This window comes from Doryrhamphus excisus, chromosome 12, assembly GCF_030265055.1.
Source record: "Doryrhamphus excisus isolate RoL2022-K1 chromosome 12, RoL_Dexc_1.0, whole genome shotgun sequence".
Taxonomy (NCBI): Eukaryota; Metazoa; Chordata; class Actinopteri; order Syngnathiformes; family Syngnathidae; genus Doryrhamphus; species Doryrhamphus excisus.
Genome location: NC_080477.1, coordinates 3681562 through 3704891, shown reverse-complemented (window position 1 = coordinate 3704891; position 23330 = coordinate 3681562). Strand labels below are relative to the sequence as shown.

The 23330-nt window shown below is 44.9% G+C and overlaps 2 protein-coding genes across 7 annotated transcripts in view; both read right to left on the bottom strand.

Annotated features, from left to right (window-relative positions):
* Positions 1-718: 718 nt before the first annotated feature.
* abcc12 (ATP-binding cassette, sub-family C (CFTR/MRP), member 12) lies at positions 719-17876 on the bottom strand. 4 transcript variants are annotated; one of them, XM_058088804.1, is made up of 31 exons: positions 17749-17876; positions 12785-12832; positions 12543-12694; positions 12327-12473; positions 11945-12092; positions 11322-11558; positions 10902-11075; positions 10685-10832; positions 9845-9993; positions 9520-9627; positions 8728-8979; positions 8592-8663; positions 8069-8193; positions 7665-7737; positions 7364-7567; positions 6965-7099; positions 6703-6802; positions 6562-6612; positions 6389-6484; positions 6218-6321; positions 5508-5690; positions 5217-5443; positions 5006-5143; positions 4326-4515; positions 4168-4257; positions 3903-4092; positions 3662-3821; positions 3518-3596; positions 2959-3072; positions 2697-2861; positions 724-2620 (listed from the first exon to the last, which is right to left on the bottom strand). In XM_058088804.1, the coding sequence occupies exons 2-31, from the start codon at positions 12824-12826 to the stop codon at positions 2516-2518; spliced, it is 4158 nt and encodes a 1385-aa protein (XP_057944787.1). In that variant the 5' UTR covers positions 12827-12832; positions 17749-17876; the 3' UTR covers positions 724-2515. The 4 variants fall into 4 exon arrangements, with proteins under 4 accessions (XP_057944788.1, XP_057944787.1, XP_057944786.1 ...); XM_058088803.1 differs by lacking the exon at positions 17749-17876 and adding an exon at positions 15707-16000; XM_058088802.1 differs by lacking the exon at positions 17749-17876 and adding an exon at positions 15064-15680.
* Positions 17877-19494: 1618 nt separating this feature from the next.
* The window catches only part of cep89 (centrosomal protein 89), a 37633-nt gene continuing 33797 nt past the window's right edge, over positions 19495-23330 (bottom strand). The window contains exon 16 of one of the 3 annotated variants that reach the window (XM_058088807.1): positions 19495-20226. In XM_058088807.1, the coding sequence (XP_057944790.1) occupies positions 20013-20226 (214 nt within the window). In that variant the 3' untranslated portion in view covers positions 19495-20012. The remainder of the gene's footprint in view (positions 20227-23330) is intronic. The other 2 variants (XM_058088806.1, XM_058088808.1) reach the window with 2 other exon arrangements.

Here is a 23330-nt window from a genome sequence, read left to right as displayed (position 1 = left end):
TGATTATTGATTTTTGGTACATCTTACCATGTTATTCAAAGTGCGTTATCGAGCATGATCGTTTCGACCGTGCCCCTCCCTTCGCGTGCAATGGACTATTCCATGTCACTGCGCATGTGCAGATTGACAGCTAAATAACGGGATGAAGCTTTTTTATCAAAGATGCAATAATTAAGATGCTGAACTATAAACAATTTCCATTACATTGTAATATTCTGTTACTGCAGTTGCATTATCGATACTCCAATGTTGACATATTCCTTTATTTAAGTACACATAGTGCAATAGTTATGACATTTAAACTGAAACACAAGACAGTGATAGCACAATTAGCCAATTGAAGTATTCAATTACTCAGAGCCCAAATACCACAGAGTATAAATAGAATAGTACTATATATACTATATTACTCTGTATTAGTAGGAATTAATCTTACTCCTTCGTCGCCACTGATTTTGTTTCTGAAAAATTGAGGCTGCCATCGAAAGGCAATGACGATCCAATACTTTGTTTTAAATTCACCCAATGCGGCCGATAAATTTGAAAAAGTAGTGTATTTCATATCATAGGACAAATAATGCAAGACATATAGTGAATAGATTAACTCAATAAATTCTTTGTTTAAATTATTCATCAAAATAATTTCATAATTTTTAAATTATTTCAAGTTATTTATTTTAAACCATAAAGTAATGAGGTAGATTTCCAGTATAGCCAAAAACAAATCATATCAAATATGTGCTGGAATGCTCCTCTTACATCACAAACAGGATTTCTCCTCCCCCCTTTTCTCCTCAGGTGTACCACAAGGCTCAATCCTCTGACCAGTTCTATTTTTCTATGCAAGAAATAAAACATGAAATAAAGCATGAAATAAAACAGTAGCTTTTACAAGACATCCTTCACTTAAAAAAAAGAGACATTTTTATTATGTCCAGTGAATATTAACTCCAGGCCCCAGGTTGTGGATCATTGCTTTCAAGTGGATGATATGAAAAAACAAAACTTTCAGTCAAGCATGTCTGCATTGTCACTTCAGTGATGGCGCCCTCATGTGGCCGAAAATGGCACAACAGACACAAATTTACAGAAATTTACAGGATAAATAGTTGATAGCAACTGCGGGCATGGAAAAAAAAGGCTGTAATTTTACAAGAATAAATACAAAATATTAACACAAAAAGTCGTATCTTAACGAGAAAAAGGTTTTGCAAAAGTAAGAAATTTGGAAAAATATTGTATTATAATGTATTATTTGGAAATCGAACGTTCGGTTTCAGACAGTTTTTTTCAACACCGACTCCCTGTGACATCACAGTGAACCAGACTTCATACGGGCGTGCCTGGGTGCATGCTGTACAAGCTTGAGCAGGACCAATCACATCATGGTGGACGTGCCATACAATACAATACAAATACAATTTGGAATTTGGTATTTGGAATACAAAATACAAAGGGAATACAAAGGGCCCAAAATGAGCATAATAGGTCCCCTATTAGGTCATATGACCCCGACATTGTGTCATTGTGCATTTGACTGGACAGACGAGGAGACTTTGGTTACTTCTGTGTCGATCAACAACCATGTGACATATTTTTTATAATTATTTAGGAATTACAAATATTTTTTTAAATATTTAGAAATTTTGACCCCCAAAAAATCTGATCTATAAAAATATTTTTTTCTCATATATTTCTAATATGAGCATATTCTATGTGAATATATTAACAATTTAATAATAAAAAGTTGTATAGTTTTTTGTTTACTGTGGTTTTTTTTCATCAAAAAAAATCCTACGGGAATACTAAAAAAAAAAGTTAAAATTAAAAAAATATGTAAAAATGCAATGTCAGCAAAATTACCTGGTATGGTCACGTCGCCACTAAATCAGTTTGTCATCAGGTACAACATGACAATTGGTAATAGCATGAGAATCATGTCTTATATTACAAGAAAATAAGCCGGATGCTACTCCTTTAAGGATATTTAGGGATAAAAAAGACAGTTCTTTAATAGCAAAAGTGTTTTAATGTGAGTATTCATTTCCCTGATAAAGAGAATAAGTAGTCATCAATATTCTCACGAGAATCAAGTCCAAGTGTTTGTCAGCAAATATACATCTTCTGGTGCCACCAGGTGGACGGAGTAGTAGAAGAGAAAGAACCAGGAAGTTTTCTCCTCTTCTTCTACGTTCCTCACAGGAAACAGGACGTAAACGCAGAAAAAGACAGTAACTATGTGTACGCAGCATTTTTAACTCCTTTCACTCATTTTCAACCACTCTGAGGTCTCAACATACTCACCGTTGACAAAAAACAGGCATAAAAGTCGATCAATAAATAAGAGCTATTAAACATTCCAGTGTGCTAAACCAACAGGAAGTGGAAAGCCCACAGATGTGTCGTGTCTCATTAGGTCGTCCCTAATGCTGTGGTCAATGAATTTGTTGCAGTGAAATCAGTAAAAAAAAAAAAAAAAAGTCTCCTGAATGAGTGCACGACACGCTGGTGCACGTCAAGGTGCATCCGAGGCGCTCACGATGTTGGCGGCCGCCAGCAGGGAAGAGAAGAGCGAGTCGGGTCGTTTGGACAGCACATCGGGATTGTCCAGCTCTGCCACCTGGAGCACGTGCGTCCGTGTCAGTGCACTGTGGCGCATGTGTGCGTGTGCATGCATGTGTGTGTGTGTGTGTCACCTTTCCGTTGTCCATGACCAGGATGCGGTCTGAGTGCAGGACGGTGTTGATACGGTGGGCGATGGTGAGCATGGTGCAGTCCTGGAAGGCCTCTTTGATGGTGGACTGGATCAGGGTGTCCGTCTCGGCATCGATGGATGCCGTGGCCTCGTCCAGGAGAATGATCTGGTGGACAAAGATGACGACGTGATATAAAAATGGCCTCCTGGGTCTCACTTTGGATGTTCACAAAGACAAGTGGAGGGCGTGTCTGCGTCCTGACCTTGGAGTTGCGGAGCAGCGCTCTCGCCATGCACATCAGCTGTCGCTCTCCTACGGAGAAGTTCTCTCCATTCTCAAACACCTTGGCCTCAAGCTGCCCCTCCAGTCTGGAGATCTGTGGAGACAAAAACATCAGCGAGACTGGAGGACTTGATCTGGATTAAAGGAAGACCACTACATACGTCATGACTGGTCCAGAGCAACACGCGTCCCACTCTTGGAATATTAACACAATATTAACATACTAACGACTGCCGTTTGGCACCACAACACAGGGAAACAAACAGGAGGATAAACACGATGCATCCTCCTATTTCGTCATGGGCACAGACCGATGAAGCCTGCAAAACGTCTTCCAAGACGACCCGAAGAGTCCAGTTGCACAGAGAAAAGTATTAGGAAGTACCATGTGGACCGTTTTAAAGCTCATGATGGATTTGGACCAGATCCAGATCTTCAGTCAGCATCTCAGCCAAGAGAAGTGGCGGCAAACGATCCACCGATCCACCGTTCCACCGTTCCACCGTTCCACCACGCTGCTCTGCAACCTCTTGACTCACCGAGTCCTTCATGTAGGTCCTCTCCAGCGCTGTCCAGATGTCCTGGTCGCTGTGGTTGTTGAAGGGGTCCAGGTTGTACCTGTCGGCGTACACGGCGCTCAATCAACCACCGGACATCAATCAAGGTGTCGGCTGTCAGCTGACCTGACTGTGCCAATGAAAAGCACGGGGTCCTGAGGGATGATGGACAGCTTGCTGCGTAGATCCTGCAGACCGATGGCGGAGATGTCCACTCCATCTATCAGGATGCTTCCTGCTGCCGGCTCCACCAGCCTGAAGAGCGCCACCCCAAGAGAGGACTTCCCTGCACACGCCAAGCATGGAGGACAGCACGTTTTGAAGCTTGGAGCAGACGCGAGTGTCTCTGAGATTCCTGGAACCTCACCAGAACCCGTCCTTCCCACGATGCCCAGCTTCTCTCCGGCTCGGATGAGGAAGTCCAGGCCGTTGAGGACGATCGGCGTGTTCTGTCTGTACCTCATCTGGTAGTCCTTGAAGGTAATGGCCCCTTCTTTGGGCCAGTCCTCGGGGATGTTAGTGTCCTTCATGTGTCTGGGAGCCTCAGACTCGCAACCCTGGACACAGCAAGACTTCCTTTTACATACCGGCGATCCGACACGCTAGTGACATCCCTCCTCACGCATCCTGACCGTGATGTATTCCTGAAGCCTCTCCACGGAGTTGAACCTGGCCTCCACCTCTGTGGCCTGTCTCACCACGTACTGCAGCATCCCCGTCAGCTGTAAGCGCACCAACATCACGTCACGCCACGCCACGCCACGCCATCCTCACGCCGCCTCACACGTACCTGGATGGTGTAGGACAAGGCCAGGCCCTTCAGCGCTGGATTGATGTGCTCGTTACTGGTGAGGACCACAAAGAGAGACACGAACAAGGTCAGGGTCGCCGCCATGACGTCCAGTCTGAAGGCAAGCCAGCGTGTCCCGGAGGCGAAGAGCAGGTAGTGGTTGGAGTTGATGTCGTTCAGGGACTTGAAGCTAAGACACGAGAAGGCACAAGAAACCAATTAAAAGCAGGTTATCAGCGGGTGTACATAATCCCACACAATAATGGGATGGGGGGGGGGGGCACAAATTTTACCACCTAAGAACTCCAAGACTTGGGACCCTGATTCCTTATTTATGAATGTAATATCTTGGTAGTTACAGCATGGAAAACATACTTATGACCTCACACATACTTTAACATTATTAGAGCCCTCTACAGCCAAAATAACACCCCTATAGTCACCTTTACACTCCTATTACCCAGAGAAAAGGAGCCATTTAAGACATAAATAAGACTTGTGCTTGTGTGTGGCTGCTTGGGGAGCTGATGGGGGGGGTGGGGGGGGGGGGGGCAGAAAGTGAGTTATAGCCGTGGATTAAGGGATTCTTGTGCTTGGAACAAAAGCCTGTTGTAATAAGTAGTAGTCCGTATCCACCCATTAATTCATTGTCAGATGTTTGTGTTGCACGGTGACCTTACAGCCTGATGTGCTCGTCCTTCATGTTGTAGGCGTGGATGGTGCTGAGGCCTTGCACGGTGGAGGTGGTGAGGGAGATGCACGGGGAGCGACTGACGTTCTCCATCTTCTTCATCTGGCGGATGCTTCTCTGGAAGATGCTGCAGAGCCAGCAAGGAAACGTCAACTCGGTCCCCACTGACTCACAAGATCCACTTGCTGGTATGAACTGACAAGAGCATGAGGGTGAACAGCAGGCCCATGATGAGCACGGCGATCAGCATGGGGGGGAAGACGGCGGCGATGATGATGATGGTGTAGGTGACCAGCAGAGCAAACTGCAAGAAGGGGTCCATGTGGAGGGGCAGGATGCTGTCCAGCTCCTCCTGATCTTTGGCAAAGCGATTGAGAATGCGTCCCGTCGGTGTGGTGTCGAAGAAGCTCATGGGACTGGCAATGATCTGGAAAACCAAAGGACGTGCCCGTTAGAAGGCGCCCCAAAAGACGCCGAGACCACCTCAGCACCTTCTTCAGCATGGTGTCGTGGAACTTGCAGGAGGCCTTCAAGGTGACGTGGGTGTAGACGAAGCATTTGATGACGGCCAGCGTCACCATAACAACCACCATCATGCCGTACACCAGCTGGTAGAAGTGCAGGTCCGGGTTTTTGGAGATGTCCCCCACGTCTGATGTCGTCTTGTTGGGCGACTGCAACCAGCGGAGCAAAGATGACGGAAGACATTTTCAACAACAATACGTATTTTTGTGTTTGTAAGCATCCCTTGGCGTTCAAAAGCATATCAAGCTGACGGCTAATTTAGCAGAGCGACAAACACAGTCAGCGTGACCCCGTTTAATGGCCGTACTTTTAAAACGCTGCAATCATAGACGTTTACACGACAGCCGAACGTGTTGCTAAAAGACGTAGAGTTCAGACAAGCTGTTGTTGGTTAGTTTTTCCGATTTTAAGGCGCTCTTATGCTACTTTTTTGATATCGGCCCAAGTGGCAATGTCGTTTTGAATTGGGTTTGCGGCCCCATGGAGTTGAATGAAATTGTTGCATACCAAGATTGAATAGAAACCTTGATATGATTCCTTCATACTTACAAGTGCTGGTCAAAGTGACTCATATTGAATATATACATATACTGTAGTACAGTATTACATAATATAGTATTATTATAGTATCACCCAGTCAGCATGTTTCTGTTGCAGGGTGGGTGTGTGTTCTCACCCCGTCCCCTTGGCCCAGCCACTGACTGAGCCACCAGTTGCAGAAGGCCGTGGATCCGACCATCACCACCACGTTCAGCAAGGTGACCAAGACGGTGATATAACCTGCAGAAATGGATGACGGACATCTTGAGTGTGCGCTACATTTTGTGTGTGTGTGTGTGATTCTTACCTCCCGCTGCCTTGCAGTACCGCTGGTAGGTCCTCCAGGAGACACCACCTTCTGAGGAGGACTCCTGGCTGACGAGCTGGTCAGCACCCTCGGATGCTGCACGGAGAGAAATCGAAAGATTTGACACATGAAGGTACGACGACGACGCCATCTGTCCAGGATTCCAGACTCACCTTTGGTGCTTGTTAAGAATCCCATCTCGTCTTCGTCTGCCATGTCGAAAGCTGGGAGGAAGAGCGGACGTCAGTGTCTCCAGTAAGACCTGGAAGCCACCGTACATTGACGGGATAGGATGAAGCGGATAGATGACGGACCTTGGTTGACGATGCCACTGCTTGAACGATGTCTCGGCTCCGCTTCCACCATCTCCTTTACGGCGTGCTGGGGCGGAGCCTCTTCCTCTTCTGTCTGAGTCTGTACACAAGATGGAGACAAAGTCGCTGTGTTTTTTGTAGTATTGCATCGCCTCTCCAAAACACCAAGACCAAAACAGACAAGCGCCGTTGTCGGGCCGTTGTTATTCATGTGATGGTAAACATGTCAGGTGATGAAGAAGAGGCGAAGAAGCACACTGACTTTGGACTGCTCCGCCTGGTAGCCGCTGATGAGCTGGGCGTAGCGTCCGTTCGCCTTCATCAGAGCCTGATGGTTCCCTGACTCCAGGACCTCTCCGTTCTCCAGAACCAGGATGTCGTCACAGAACTCCAAATACTAATGGACATACAACACAAGTATTGATCTCGATTTGGATGCCTTTAATAGTCGATTAAAAAAATGATATCAGCCGGGTAGAGACGCCTGCTACATTATGCTGCAGTGACAGGCAGGACAATTCAATGTTCTTCCACTAGAGGGCAGAAGGTCCATACTTAACACCGTTGCCATTCATACAACAGTAGTCCCTTTTTGTGACATTTCTGTGACATAAATGACGACAGCCACCGAGTGTGTGCATGCCATGCGGCGTGTTCCCACCTGGAGCTGGTGAGTGACCAGAATGACAGACTTTCCCAGCAGCTGGCGCTTGATGCACTGCTCAAAGATGTGTTTGCCCACGTGGGCGTCCACAGCCGAGAGAGGATCGTCCAGCAGGAAGATGTCCTTGTTAGAGTAGACGGCTCGGGCCAAGCTGATCCTCTGCTTCTGACCTCCTGAAAGGTTCAGTCCACGCTCGCCAATCTGACAGCACAAACGTAGCGAGACAGCTTTATGTGCATGCGTTGTTTTATTCTGGAAGAGCCACTAAAAGCTGACAGAAACAATAGAAAAGACGTACCTCCGTCTGGTCACCACGTGGGAGAATTTTCAGGTCCGCTCGGAGGCTGCACACGTCCAACACTCTTTCATATCTGCAGACACACAATCACTCCAGTCTGCCACTGAAATACACACGAAGCCAAGGTTCCATGAACCTCCATGTAAATATGTATGAAGATCATATGACATCAGCGCTCAGAAGGAACACAAGGAACTTCGTCTGCATCTTCTCCCGTCACCTCTGACTTGGAACTGGACGTTTTTACGATGCTCTCACGTTTGCTTTTATGCCTGCTCACGAGTCTTCATTAACTTTGTACCGCAGTAATCAGGACCCGTCTGACTGCCTGACGACCTCTGCTCTGCTTCAAACAAGCAGGCGAGGCCAAACGAGGTTAGACACGCTGTCACGGGATTCATCACCTGACCCGATCCAGAGATCCCCCCATCAGGATGTTGTCTTGCACCGTGCCGTGGAAGATCCAGGCCTGCTGGGAAACGTAGGCAAACGTCCCGTCGGCCGTGATGGAGCCCTGGAGGAGGTGCATCTAAAACAGGAAGACGGACGACTATCATGAGAGTCTTTACTCTTGTGAGAGCCGAAAAGCCGATGATGCAACTGCACAGCAGAAGAGAGCATGTTGGGTGCCGTTTAAAAAGGCGAAAAAATGAGCACAAGGTGGCAGAAGTGCATTTTATAAAAGCTCGGCCTGCATCTTTCCCGTAGAAATACATGTTCCGCAGCAACCAGGAAGTGAAGACATCTCGCCTGATCACGGTCAGGTCTTTCTCGTTACGTTCAGCCATTTTGCTCGTCAACTTTTGCAGTTTCTTGTTCAACTGAATTCTTAGGATGTGGCGCGGACCAACAAAAGGTTTAAGGTTTAGGGCGTCCATATTTGACTGATACGTTACTGTCTGACCGCTGAAAAAGCGACCAACTCACCTGCTCCAAAATGCTGGAGATCAGCGACGACTTCCCACTTCCCACATTACCGCAGACGCCCAGCAAGTTGCCCTTCAGGGACAAAAAGATTCAATTGGTCTTTACACCGACTTTCTTCATGTCATGTGACATCCACCTTGGGAAGCGTGAAGGAAATGTTTCTCAGGGTCGGCAGCAAGTCAGCCTCTTCATCCTGGGACGGGGCATTGACTGGGTGTGCTGTGTCGCCGTTGGCTGTTGCAGTCCCTCCGTTGGCCACGGTGGGATGGGGGGCGCTGTGGCTGTCTGGTGTGTTCCAGGACAAGGTGGCGTTGTCCATCACGATGGCAGAGTCGCTGTTGTTCCTGTGCGTCACATAGGGATCTGGATTCTGGATCAGCAATATTTTCTGAGGGGGGGATGGTGTTAGTGTAAGCTTTTTCAGAAAATAACTTGAAGATGATACGCTAACTGCTATTGATGACGATGGACTCCTCTGCCCTTGCGACCTCGGAGAGGAGCAAGGTTTTCCTGCGTGCTCGCACAAAATAATTTGCATCCCAATTTCCTTCCTAGGGGCGTTTTTGCGGGTTTCATTTTCAATTTTTCCACTGTTCAATGTTTTTAATCTGGTGTGAATAAGGAAATGATTGCCATAGGGTTGGAGCTAGCTTAGGATAGCAGCTTAGGATAGCATTCGACACTTCAATGTTGCTTATTTCCCTGTCGTAAAAATGAAAGCCACAAAATGGAGTCTCTCACAGCGGCAGGAAGACAAGGTATTGATGTTTTTCACCTGAACACCTCATGGAGTCACCCTGCCGGCGAGGAAAGGACGACAGGTCCTCATGTGGAAAACTAACACCCTGCAACATCCACTGACAAAAACTATCTGGAAGCTTTCCACCAATGAAATCAAATCAAATCAAAGGGGGGGGGGGGTTCTCACCTTGAGACGTGTGATGGACACGCTGGCTTCGGCAAGAGCCTTGACAGACAAAGGCATCAGAGCCAGGCAGAAGCGCATGGCGTTGAAGATGGCGATGGTGGTGAAGGCCTGGTGGTGACACAGAAACACTGAATGGACAAGAAATGGAGCCCACTTCAGCTACTGACATATTGTGGCGTTACATCAGGAGGTTGCCTACAGCCACAGATGGTAATGCTAATGTTTTTGGACTTGGTGCGAACTGGAGACACCGCATCAAGAGAGTTGATGATGTGGTTGGATCGTATCTTTGTTGTGGTTTTAGTCTTTTATGTGGCGTACTCACTTCGGTGGAGTGGAGATTTAAGCCCAGCAAGGTGTGCACCATGAAGGTGAGTACAGTGGCCAGGATGGGGATGATGGTGGTGATGCTGTTGTTGGTGTTCTGGATGTAACTGGCCCCCCGCAGATATCTCTTCTCCCTTTGCCTCATCTCTGGAAGAAACAACATTGAATATTTGTGGCTACAGTTATGCCTCGCTTATCGATAAGGGACCGTCTGCCAGGTAGGATTCAATATTAATACATAAAACATTTTCCTAGTTTCCTAGCATAAAAACTTGTACTGTATATGGCTTTCTACATCCAATTTTTACTGTTATTAGAGACCAGAACAAATGACATAACACCCCTATAGTCACCTTTACACGCCTATTTGTCTTTGTTTACAACACATTGCTCAACTGTAATGCACAGGCGATGGGGTCGCTGCAGAGACACAAGAGACAACCCTGGTTTTAACCATTAGCAAAGTAGCTAGCTAATGAGTTAGTCCAACTCTCATGAGTTAGTCTCCAATTTATGTACTGTATTATAAACATAAGAAAGGGTTTAAAACGGTCCTTGGGGAAGAAGGACCAAGAAAACCAAAAATGTACCACTTCCACACAGAATGGGAGGAGAACTTATTTTCACTCTATCATGTTGGACATGCCATGGCTGTCATGTCATGTCAATAATGGAACATTACTGACACCTAGTGGGCAGCACACTACATCCATCTTTGTCCAATCAGCCAGACACAAAAGAGCAATCATTGATGGATTATTTAAAAAGCTTGATCGAGTGGGCGGGTGACTGCGTTTGTTTCAAAGTCAGCTGCGCAGCCAGGAAACATACATCGTACCTGCGATCTTCTTCTCGAAGGAGTCCTCCCAGGCGTACATCTTGATGAGCTTGACGCTGCTGAGGATCTCGTTCATCGTGCGAACGCGACAGTCCGTCATGGAAATGGCTTTGTGTTGGAACCTGTTGATCATCTTGGCCAGGACAAACTGGAGGCAAGCCGAGCAACATCAGTCAGAGTCACCGTCATAAAGCCTTGAAGAACATGCTTGACGGACCTGGACAGGGATGAAGACCAGGTAGGTGCCGACCCCCATCAGCGCCGTCAAGCCCAGGATGTAGCAGGCGTAGATGATGCACACGAAAAACAGCACAGGGGAGGAGATCACAAAGCTCCCGAACACGACGGCTTCGAACAGTCTGTGGCCGTCGTTTGTCAGAACGTTAATGATCTGCGCGTCAGAGAGACAGACAGCCATGTTCCATGAGGAACCTCAGTGATGGACATTACCCACAAGCCCTGATGAAGCAGTGTCATGCAAAAGAGGATCACACGGTGGAGGCCTGCGCCAAGTAAAATATGGTGACTACTGGTCACAAGAAAAAAAGTCTTGTGGGCACGAAACCCCCGTTTCCGTTTCCCTCGTCTCCAACCTCCAAGTGAGGACTCAGCATGACATCCTTCATGCAGGTCTTACCTCTCCCATGGAGACGCCGCTGTGCACCCGCAGCGAGATGACCTTCTGGTAGCCCAGAGCGCTGAACGCGCCCTTCAGGCGGACAGCGGTGCGCAGGTTGATCGCCCAAAGCAGCGAGATGAGGAAGCACTTGAAGAACTCGGAGGTGAACAAGGCGAAGCAAAGGCCGATGCCTTGCGACTGGCTGGACTTGGAGGGGTCGGCGATGTAGTCCAGAAGCAGGTAGACCAAGACAGCCTGAGGATAAAATCAGTCACGTATGCCTGTGACATACTCTTTTTACCGAAAAACCATATTCCAATACGATATCAGCCGATACAGATACCGATATGTGTAACATGACATATCGTCTGTGGTGAAATGAACACATACAGTCGGTGTTGTATACTCCATTTTTTTAATATCGGTTTTCATGATCAAGAAAAAAATCTGATACCTATATCAAACTATCGCTTTTTATGCTGATATCAAGCCGATAATTATCGATAGGGATAATTATCCCTAACATAAATATCATGTCTATTATATGACCATTACCGTGTAGTAATTCATGTAAACATATGTTACACGTGTAACACAACACGGCTGATACATTACCAGTACATTTCCACAAAGATACTCACCGGTCCCACAAATGCTGACACCATGGCGAGGATGCCGACGACGACGGAGACAATCAGTCTGGTTCTTTGGAAGCGAAGAATCACCCGCATCAGGGAGGCCTTTTCCAGACCCGACTTGGCAACTTCCTCCTCCCAGAGTCTTTGCAGCCTGAGGAGAGAGACGATATGGCACTTGGCAGGATGGAACTAGTCAGGTAAGAACACAAACATAGGGAAAGTACTTGTACTACGGTGTAAACTAAACTACAACTGTGTTCATTCTAAACACAAAACTCCAGGCTCCTCTGGAAGAGACCGCTTTTTATTTATCATGCGGTGAATTGGTTTATTGATTATTGTGATAGGTCTCGCTGGCATGGAAGCACAAAGAAGAGTTTCCGACCTTTCCGCACTGTTCTCAGCCTGGTCTAAAGGAGACAGATTGAGCGAGCCCAAGTCCAGCCTTTTGCGGAACATGGCCCACATCATGGAGGTCATCCACCCGAAGGACGTGAAGGACAGGAACCCCGCATTGTCCATAGGGTGTTGCCTATACAGGAAACGTGTGAGCAAAGGGCTGAGCAACATGGCGAAGGACGTGCTGCTGAGGGATACTGACTGTGATGACGTCCAGCGGAAAGGTTTGAGGGTCTGAAGGCTCTGCTGGTACTTCCCAAACAACGAAGGCTTAGCTTTGTGCTCCAATCCCGTGCTCCCCACGGGAACGGCAGCGGAGGTTGGGCAGTGGATGCCATTGACAGTCCCTTTAGTCTAAAAAGTTCAAACATCATACAAGAATATCAACGACTGCACATGAAGCAGAAGACGCCACGAGACAGGAAGTGTTTGATGCATACTCACGCTAAAGACCTGCTTGTTTTTCTCCAAATCTTCATCCTCCATCTTGCCCTGCACACACGCACGCACGCAACCACCATTTAGACACGGAACAGAACTCAACGTTCAGTTGAAGTTTCAAAAGTTACAGACAGAAGTTACAGAAACGCTTATGAGGATCTAAAGCAGAGCCTTGAGGAACACCAGTAGTAATGGTAATGGTTTATTTTGGAGATGCTTAAAAACAGTGGAAGCCTGTTTTCACCGCTGAAAGAAAAAAATATCAGCAAAGTCAAAAAAATCGAAATTATGACATAAAAAGTCATAATTATGAGCTAAAAAAAAGTATAATTGAGATAAAGTTATAATTATGTGGTAAAAAGTCCATATTATCAAATAAAATGACAATATTAGTTAAAAAGCCAAAATTGAGATTTATGAAATAAAAAGTCTAATCTATGAGTCATAATTATAAGATGAAAAATTCAGAATTGTGAGATTAGTCATCTATCTCATAATTATCATATGAATTAAAAATTAATTCATCGCGGGGATGCTGGAGCCTATCCCAGCTGTCTTCGGGCAAGAGGCGGGGATAGGCTCCAGCACTATCATTATGGTAAAAAGTCAAAATCATGAGATAAGAAGCCTAACCCATGAAATACGTCATAAATATCAGATTTAAAAAGTCACATTTATGAGATAAAAAGTCAAAATCATAAAAATAAAAAAAACAATATGCCAATCATTATGAGATGAGAGGCATAATTGAGATAAGAAGTCACCATGAGTCACAATTCTGAGATGAAAAGTCATATCATGAAATAAAATTCAAAATGATGAGATAAAAAGTCATTATTGGATAAAAAGTCTCAATTTTGAAATGAGAAGTCAAACCTATGAGACAAGTCATAAATATGAGATGAAAAAGTCACAATTATGAGATAAGAAAATCAAAATCTTGAAATAAAACATCTGATTTATGAGATCATCGTTGAGAAGTCGTAATTATGAGACAAACATTCAAAATTCCGAGATAAAAAAGTCATCATTATGAGATGAGAAGGTCATAAATATGAGATAACGTCAAACTCAAACTGCGTCTTATTTATTCGTTTTTATTCGTATTGCCAGCTTCTGCGATGGACAGTCCATATAAAACCTGTGATCTGAGTGTTAGCATCCATTCTCCCACATGACGACAACCCGTGAAAGATTTCCACTCCCGCTGCTAATCCAAACAAGCGTTGGTCTATGCTAGCCAAACATTCACAGCAGCAGGGTTTAAGCAAACAGGCTCGGCAGGCAGTCGCCACTTCTCTTTCAATGCTCGCTTTCCTTTTGTGTGACCTTTGTGACTGCACATCAGATGTTATTATGTAAGACTGGTACCGCTTTAGTCTAACAATACCGCTATCTTTACGAGCGCCATCCTGCGGCTGGAAAACATGTGAAATTATTGTTTTCATTTCTTTTATCATATTGACATAACAGTTAAGTCGCGCTGTACGTACTTATATCACCTTGTGTATAAGTACGTTACTTTATGAGTGAAATTTGACATTGTGTGGTGTGCAATTTTAAGATTTCAATTGAATTTATGAATTATTGGAATGCATGCAGTTATGTTCTCGCTCATTTTCTTGACAAAATCATGTGTACTATTGTGTATATCAGCAGATACATCAATGATACATACAGATACATACATTTTATTAAGAAAATAAATCAAATGAGCTAAATAAATGTGCAGAAAGTCATTAAAGGGGACCTAATATGCTCATTTTGGGCCTTTTGCATTGAGTTATGAACTCCAGTAGAGCAGCAATTCCACAACCTGCACAGAAAGCTTTCCAGATCTTCCAGAACCTGCACCTAGTCTAGCTGCATTTCTTTGGATTTTAATTTATTCCACCCACAGTATGCCGACTAGGATGTGATTGGTCCCACTCAGTTTGTACTAGGCACACCCATATAAGGAAGTCCCTCTCACTGACTTCATAGTCAGCCTTCGAAAAAACTGCATTCAGTGCCATCCCAAAGGTCTTTCAGGGCTCACACTCCCAAATGCACAAAGCTCATTTCTGAAATGCTGGCATGGTTTAACACGGGAATACAACTATCTAACAACATTTATGGGTCAGAAATGTGGAAATAGCATAACAGTTCCCTCTTATAAAAGAGCTTTGCAGCTAAAAAAAAACATTGGAAGACGTGGTTCCCAGGTTGAGAGCAGTTGAGAACCCGTTATGAAACTTAAAATGCTCAGATTTAACCCCCCAGTTATGTAGAACTCCAAATACCTTTAAACACGCTTGTTCAAATAATGTATGAATTTGTGGACGTATGAACGTTGTGCCCATGGTTTTATTATTTTGCAATCCCTAGCAATCAAACTTCAAACTAGCAGCAAGCTAGCTCAGCACGTGTGCTAGACCCCTCAGGGCGCCTGCGTCATGCTCCCAACAGGAAGAGGGCGGGGCCGAATGTTGGCAACAATGTCCAGTGTTCGCGCCCTCAAGGCAAGGCAGCCACCGAACCGTTGCAAACAGTCTATTTGCATCTCATGTTTTAATACATTAGGATCATTTATTAAACACACAACCTATTTCACAAGTTTTCACAAAAATATGCAATTTGTGCGGCCGCTTGTCTGTGAAAGGTGTAGTTACATTTGTTAGCTAAAAAGGTTTCTTCACTTCTATGTTTTACAGTGATAAATGTACTTTCTTAAAACCTAATACAAAGTATTTTCCCCCGATTTCTTTGTTCCGATGCTCTCTTTGCCAACCGGAAGATATAGCCGCGAACACCAACGAAGAAGAAGCGGTGAAAAAGTTTGGTTTTCTCGGTAGGCTCAGTGCAACATCGGCGACACAATCGCATCCAGCATGGCCAGCCTGATTAAACACCTCCGGATTCATGTTATGGAAATAACGGGAGTACCTCGTCTGTGATGCCCAACGTCGGACCTTGGAGCAGTCAGTCATGGAAGTCAAACAATAAATGACGTTGTCTCAGACCAATCTAACCCAGTTTCAGGCTGCTAGCTGATGAGGAAATTCGTGTAAATAAAGGACGGGAGCTACAGCTCTAAGCGTTAACTTTATTTATGAGCACAGCGAGACTCTTTGGGAACAGTCAAGCCACCTTCTCAACGGACACGACACACTTCCGGCCGTCGAAATAAGAGCTTCGGGGGCTTACATCCTGCTGAATTAAAAATGACTTGAAAATAACAGCAGCATATGCGGACATGTTTTATTCATCAGCTTCTCAAAGTAAACAAACTCCTGCAGTAAGAAACATCATAACATTTATATTCAAGTTTAGTTTGGTTGAAAATAGCCCTGTGAGAAATCCATAATAAAGTTCATTTTAAAAAGTTCACTCCATTAAAGAATTCATGGAGATGTTGAGACATTCCACCCAAAAGGAATTCTGGTTAGCGCCCTCATTTAAACCATGCAAACGTTTAGGAACTTTACTCTTACAAGCATCAGAATCGAGAATCCTTCGGAGCAGGAATCAAAATGAGGAATTTTTGTCCATGCTCATTTGAATAGGGAGTTTTTATCACACACACACAGACACTTACAGTGGTGTGATTTACAGTGGTTTGCATAAATGACACACTTAAATGTTACGTATAATAAAAAAATCAAATAGTCATTGACAACACAACTCAACACAAAATGCAGTTTTTAAATGAATCTTTATTATAGACGGACAAAAAAATCCACATCTACATGTCTGTGTGAAAAAGTGATTACCTCCGACACATTACTGAGGTTAACTGAGCTGTAAAAGGTTATAAAGCCATTCATAAAACTTTGGGACTCCAGCAAACCTCAGCGAGAGCCAATATCCACAAATGGCAAAAACATGAAACAGTGGTGAACCACAATGACCCAAACAGCGCACCAATGACCCATCGAAGAGGTCACAAAAGACCCCACAACACGACCCAAAGAAGTGCAGACACTTGCCTCAGTTAAGGTCAGTGTTCATGACTCCCCCATAAAAAAGACACTGGGCAAAAACGGCCTGCATGGCAGAGTTCCAAGACCAAAACCACTGCTGAACAAAAAGACCATTAAGGCGCGTCTTAATTTTGCCAGAAAACATCTCGATGATCCCCAAGACCTTTGGGAAAATACGCTGTGGTCTGACCAGACAACAGTTGGACTTTTTGGGAGGTGTGCGTCCCATTACATTTGGTCTAAAATAACGCCATATTTCAGAAAAAGAACAACAAAATATGGTGGTGGTAGTGTGATGGTCTGGGTTCGTATTGCTGCTTCAGGACTTGGAAGACTGAATTCTGCTGACATGGGTTCTGGAGCAGGACAATGATCTAAAACACACCGGCAAGTCCACCTCCGAACGGCTGAAGAAAAACCAAATGAAGACTTTGGAGTGACCTAGTCCAAGTCCTGACCTGAATCCTATTGAGATGCAGGGGCATGACCTTAAAAAGGCTTCATGACGGAAAAGACTCCAATGTGGCTGAATGGCAACAATTCTGCAAAGATGAGTGGACCAACATTCCACCAGCTATTAGCTCTAGAGGGCAACCACTTTTCCACACACGGCCATGTAGCTTTTGAAATGTTTTTCTCTTTTCTTAAGCATAAAAAGTTTCATTTAAAAACTGTTGTGTTGCCATTGACTAATATCGAAATGTGTTTCATGGTCTGAAACATTTGCGTGTGACAAACGTGCAAAAAAAGGCATCAGGAAGTGTGTACCTTTGCACAGCACGGCATGTCTGAATTTAGCGGATTTTGGAATAATACATAAAAGAAGTAAAATTACATTGTTATGGAGTGAAATGAAATGTCCATGACGTAAAGTTGTTATGGAGTTGTTTCATAGTTATAACATAGTTATGACATACACATTGTGAGTGAAGTTGACCTTCATATGTAGCAATCCACAAAGCAACGTTGTCAAAACGACTATATATTGTATAAGGTATACCTTACCTTACAGGTGAGCGAAGGACGTGGGATCAATGTCAATTCAAACAATGAAGCAGCATTTCCTCTGCATTGCACAAGAAGCCTTTATGGAGGTCAAAGGTTAGACTGCTCAGAGTTGAACACGTGTTCTCGCCTCTCGCGAGGCACAGCCAGTCAAAGCGTCCTGCTGGAAACACGAGTAAGGAAGCTGCCCCCGAACCATGGATGGTTTGTTTGTGACGGTCACTTATTACACATGTATTACACATGTTCATGTTCAGCACGCCCCAAACGGAGCAGGAAGAAGTAGATATTGACTTACACGGGTCGTGTACTTCAGTATACCTAAACTAAACTATCACCCCGCGGCTTGAATAAACACAGGCATAAAAATCAAACACTGTATATGTTCACACAGAATACAGTTAAACAGTCCCTTCTAAAATTATGATAAATGAATGAAATATGTATTTCATGGTGTTGAAAGTGGCAGACGTGCTTCTCTTGTTGTGAATAACTGGTTTATTGCCAAAGTGAATGTTGCTTAGTAACAGGCAGCTGTTTGTCCTATCAGCACCGCAGGACAAACAAAGGAAGCCGACCAAGGAGAAAATGACCCCATGATGAATGGAACGTTTTGACTTAAAGGGGACCTTTTGGGCTCATTTTCTGCACTTTGTATTGGGTTGTGGACTCCTAAAGAGCAGCTACACACAATAACCAGCATGGAAAGCTTTCTAGATCCTTCAGAATCGGCGCCTATTCCAGCTCCATCTCTTTGGATTTCGTGCTTCCGGCAAAAACGTTCTGTTTTAATGTATTCCAACCAGGGCCCGCCTCCACGCCCACTCCGCTGTGGTTGGTCACACTACCAAGTGCTCAGGAGGACTTCCGGTGTTGTGCCGCTAGCTGCCGAACCCAACTTCATAGGAGTTGATAATAAACGCTTTTAACATCCAGCCATACGTGTTGGATCCCAAATTCCGATCCGGAAGTAGAGAATGGACAGTCCCAAGTTTCTCAAGAAAATAGGTTACCTCAAAACGTCTCTCGGTGGTAAGTAGCTTTCGCATTTTAGCATTTAGCTGTAACGTCTAATATGGTCATTACACATTTTTTGTGGGACTACCAGTGTTTAAAAAACTCAGGTGGAGCCACTGATTGTGGTTGGATACGGCTATTAGCAACCCCGCTTCCTGTTTGCACACTCTATAATGCTACACAGAAAAGCCACTGACAAACTGTTACTTACTGCCTGGTCTTCTTCTTTTGCCAGTAGGGAATCAGACCTCCAACCACTTGTCCCTGATGTTTTCCTGGTTAGGAATTGTAAACAAACATAGCTTTCCCTCACACCCAAAGAAACACTTCCTGGGAGACATTGCTAACACCTAAACAGAAAAGCAGAGCTTGGGGGAGGGCAGAGAGCGTATCTGGCCTACAGTGCACGCCCATATAAGGAACCCGGCACTCTGTGACATCACAGATGAGACGGTCCTTCTGATGTGGACGTGACCTCACGTTCAAATCAGTGAAATGAATAATTATTTACATGATTCAAAGTCCTTGGGAATGTTTCCATCAAGTTGAGCCTATCTTCATGTAACATTAACTGGACGCAGGAATGTTTGGTAACTAAAACTGGTTCTACAAGCCTCACTATTTGTCAGCAAAGAAAAACAGAATTTAAATATTATTTACACAACTTGTTTTTTTTAATGCACATTCTTGTGCAAGTTGTCTCATACAAATGTCAAATTTAGCACAACTATAAAAAACATGCTCATGTTCACACTTTGCTACGGCGAGGCTCCAGAAGAGGGCGCCACATTCCTGAGGACCACATGAACACGTGACTTCTCCCCTACCTGTTTTGGCCTCACGGGACAAATTATGTAAAAAAAACAAACAAATATACAAATGAATTAGAATACAGGATGTATTTGTTTGCCTGACTCACGTGGTTTACTGCAGTCCCGTGCATCCAGCACATGGGCAACAAAAGCTGATGTAACCACCATAAAGTTTTAAGAGTCGCTTCTTTCATTGTAAACATCAGATATTACACAGTGGAAGCTCTAAAGTCAAAGAAGTGCACCTGAGGCTGTACACTTTGGACCAGCAACGCCTCTAAAGTCGGTCAAAAAGGAGTAATGTTCTTTTACACTTCCTTAACAGTTAAGAAAAAGGCTTTATGAAGGCCGCAGTTAATTAAAAGTCTTCAGAGACTGACCTTAGAGGTTCCCACGGTGTGAAGACAAAATACAAACATTGCCTGTGTGACGGATCTAGCTGTAGATATCCAGGTCTCGCTGATGCTTCTCGTCCGGGGACTCGTGTTGCAGATGTGCGGCCTTCGGAGGTCGGTCAGGCGAGGTGGTGTTGGCTAAGGCCCACTCGAGGAGGTCTCCGATGGGCCTCGAGTTCCACAGGGTCTCTCTGATTTGCTGGTTCTCCCTGGTGGCCGCCTGCCACACCACCTCCAGCTCCTCCTCCACCTCCCTGTTGAGGAGACAGGAATCGATTCATTAGGAACACCTACACAGTCAATAAGACCGCTTTGAATGTTACGGCTTCACCATCGCACTTTAATAAATTCTGCCTGTTTCATGGTTGAATACGACTTATTAGTCGGAAAAAATACATATCTAAGCTAATTTTATACACTTTTCCTTACATTAAGCATTTAAGCATAAAAATGGCTAACTGACATAAAATACAAAATAAGGCATTCAAAGAAATGTTGTGATCAAATGTAGTATTCCACACTGGTCACTAGGTGTCAGTAATGTTACTGTAACATTCACTGAGACACACAAGCACCAGACTTTATCGTCAGAACAACAGGCTTTTTTCCCCTTTTTTTTTTAGGTTTGAATGATTTCACAACAGGCACAAAAATCCCAAACACGGGCTACTGTTGCGGTCTTAAACGGCTGATTTTCTCTTCTTATGATGGCTAATACACCTAATACACGTGTGAAGGGTGACCAGAACCAAAAAAACGGGATAAACGAGGGACAGCTGCGGGACAGCTGCGGGACAGCGCAAAAAACGATTGAAAAATGACTTTTTGTCGTGATACCTTCGACTCCAACGTTGTAGTTGGCGGTAATGAGCATGACAAATTACATGCAACTCCAATTCCACCTGCTGAGATGTGGTGGGTGACTGACCCCCCTTGTGGCCGATGCAAGCAGACACTAACAGCCAAAAAGTGGACATTTAAAGCATGCCGTTACCCCTTTTGTCGGAATCTGCAACCAAAAGTGTTGTGTTGATAATAAACATACAAGCAAGCAAAAGTGCTGGCGGGCTCAGCAAGCCGCTGGATGGCATTGAAGACGTCGCCAGGCAACATCCACACATGCTGCTTTGTCGCAAATGTGTGCATCGTGGGAAGTAAACAAAACCATCACTTCCTATGGCATACACACAGCAAGTATCACGACTGCAGTACAACTTTTCTATGCTCTCTAATTAGAACCTGCTAGCAACACATAACAGTAAACATCACTGCAAAATAAAGCCTTGTCACCTTTAGATTTGTTTAAATGTGATCATGAGACTTGCTCCTTAGCACTTCAGCAAGACCTTTGTTTCTACATTTGAAAAGTGCACAGTAAATGGCAGGTCAGGTTCCACTGGGCCTTTTAAAGTCCTGTAATTAAAGAGCTTGAATCGAGGTGACTCATTTGGACTAAAAAATACTGTCCTCTTCTTCCCACTTCCTTGATCCGGGCGAAATTAACTGCTAATTACTTTCGACCCTGCACACACGCGTTTCCAATGGCAACCGCACTTGTAATTGTTCCCAATGAGGCTCCATGCAGCTTTCGGAATTATGAATTGGTGCGTGTGATCAGACCGGAGAAGAGAAACAAGAGCAAGTGCACCACAACAATACAACTCAGGAAGTGGAGCATGCTCACTGTCATCCATCCCGGGAGCCAACATTATGACTGAGGAATTTATACCACACGGCTCTGAGCCAGACCACCTCCACCAGGACCTCCACCCACGTTTTTAGTACTCATCCAAAAGACTTGAGGTTGGACAAGACTAACCTTTGACCTCAGTTAGCTCAGCTCTACCGTCTTGGGTCTTTCAAAATCTCCAGGGTTCTCGTTTTAAGACGTCGGACTGTTCCTCTTCCTGGAGTTCCTTAGGACCGTCAGCACTATATTCGGTTCTGGTCCTTCTCCAGTTACTCGTAGTGCAGTTTTTTATTTTTGTGGTTCAACTATTCCCGATGGGCGGCACGGTGGTCTAGGGGTTAGCGCACAGACCTCACAGCTAGGAGACCAGGGTTCAATTCCACCCTCGGGCATCTCTGTGTGGAGTTTGCATGTTCTCCCCGTGCATGCGTGGGTTTTCTCCGGGTACTCCGGTTTCCTCCCACATTCCAAAAACATGCTAGGTTAATTGGCCACTCCAAATTGTCCATAGGTATGAATGTGAGTGTGAATGGTTGTTTGTCTATATGTGCCCTGTGATTGGCTGGCGACCAGTCCAGGGTGTACCCCGCCTCTCGCCCGAAGACAGCTGGGATAGGCTCCAGCACCCCCCGCGACCCTCGTGAGGAAAAAGCGGTAGAAAATGAATGAATGAATGAACTATTCCCGATTCTCTTTCCTGTTGCTCTGCTCCAGCTCCACCAATTGTGGGACCTTGTTTGTTCATTTTTCATGGCGCTCTTGTTTTTAGTTGGATTTCACCACTTTTTGCCTGGTGGTCATTTGGGCTCTAGTGAGTAGTACATTATGACAATTGGTTGTCTCTGCATCCTGTGGTCCAATCAAAGATGAAACATGACAAAGACAACGCCATGCCAGCTGTCAGGAAGTTAACGTGTTTGTCTGTAGACTCATAGTCTGCACCGTTTATTCCATTAACAAAAAACAACAGCAAATCTGCTTGAGGACAGCTGAGATCATGTGACTAAACGAGTTACTACCCCCTCCTTTCACCCACACAGTGAAAATCCATCCCTACCTCAATGCCCCCGTCGTTTGATCCCCTACTTTGTATTCTGTCTGAAACATGGCCACCACAGAGATGCTGATGGGTGGTGATGGCCGCCGGCCCGCAGAGTTCTTCATAGCCTGAGGGAGAAGCCTCCTTGCGGCTGATGATACTTCCAGGAGACTTTTCATCGCTCTGCAGCCCCCCCCCCCCCGTGTCCAATTAACAAAACTCGGAAGCACCAACCTTTCAGCCACCACCCCCAAAAACGTTGGTTGATAACTGAATGCTGAAGAACATAAGAACATACACACCATTGTCTGACAATGGCAAGAACATGTGATTGGGTGGAAAATCATGGCCGCCTTCAAGCAACGACTTATTGTAAATCACAACAACCTAATGACATGTTTACATGAGCTTGTGAAGATTCCCATTGATCCAGGTCATTGTATTGGCAGGACATTCAATCATCGCAACTGGACTGTTCAGGTTGTTTTAGAAGACGTGTGGCCTCATCTGAGCAGGCTTCATCAGTTCATGCTAACAGACTAGGTAGGACAACGCTTGTCACACTAGATAGGACTAGCTCCAGTATATTTCTGCTCTAACAATGGAATGGTGTCTTTTGTGGCGTCAAA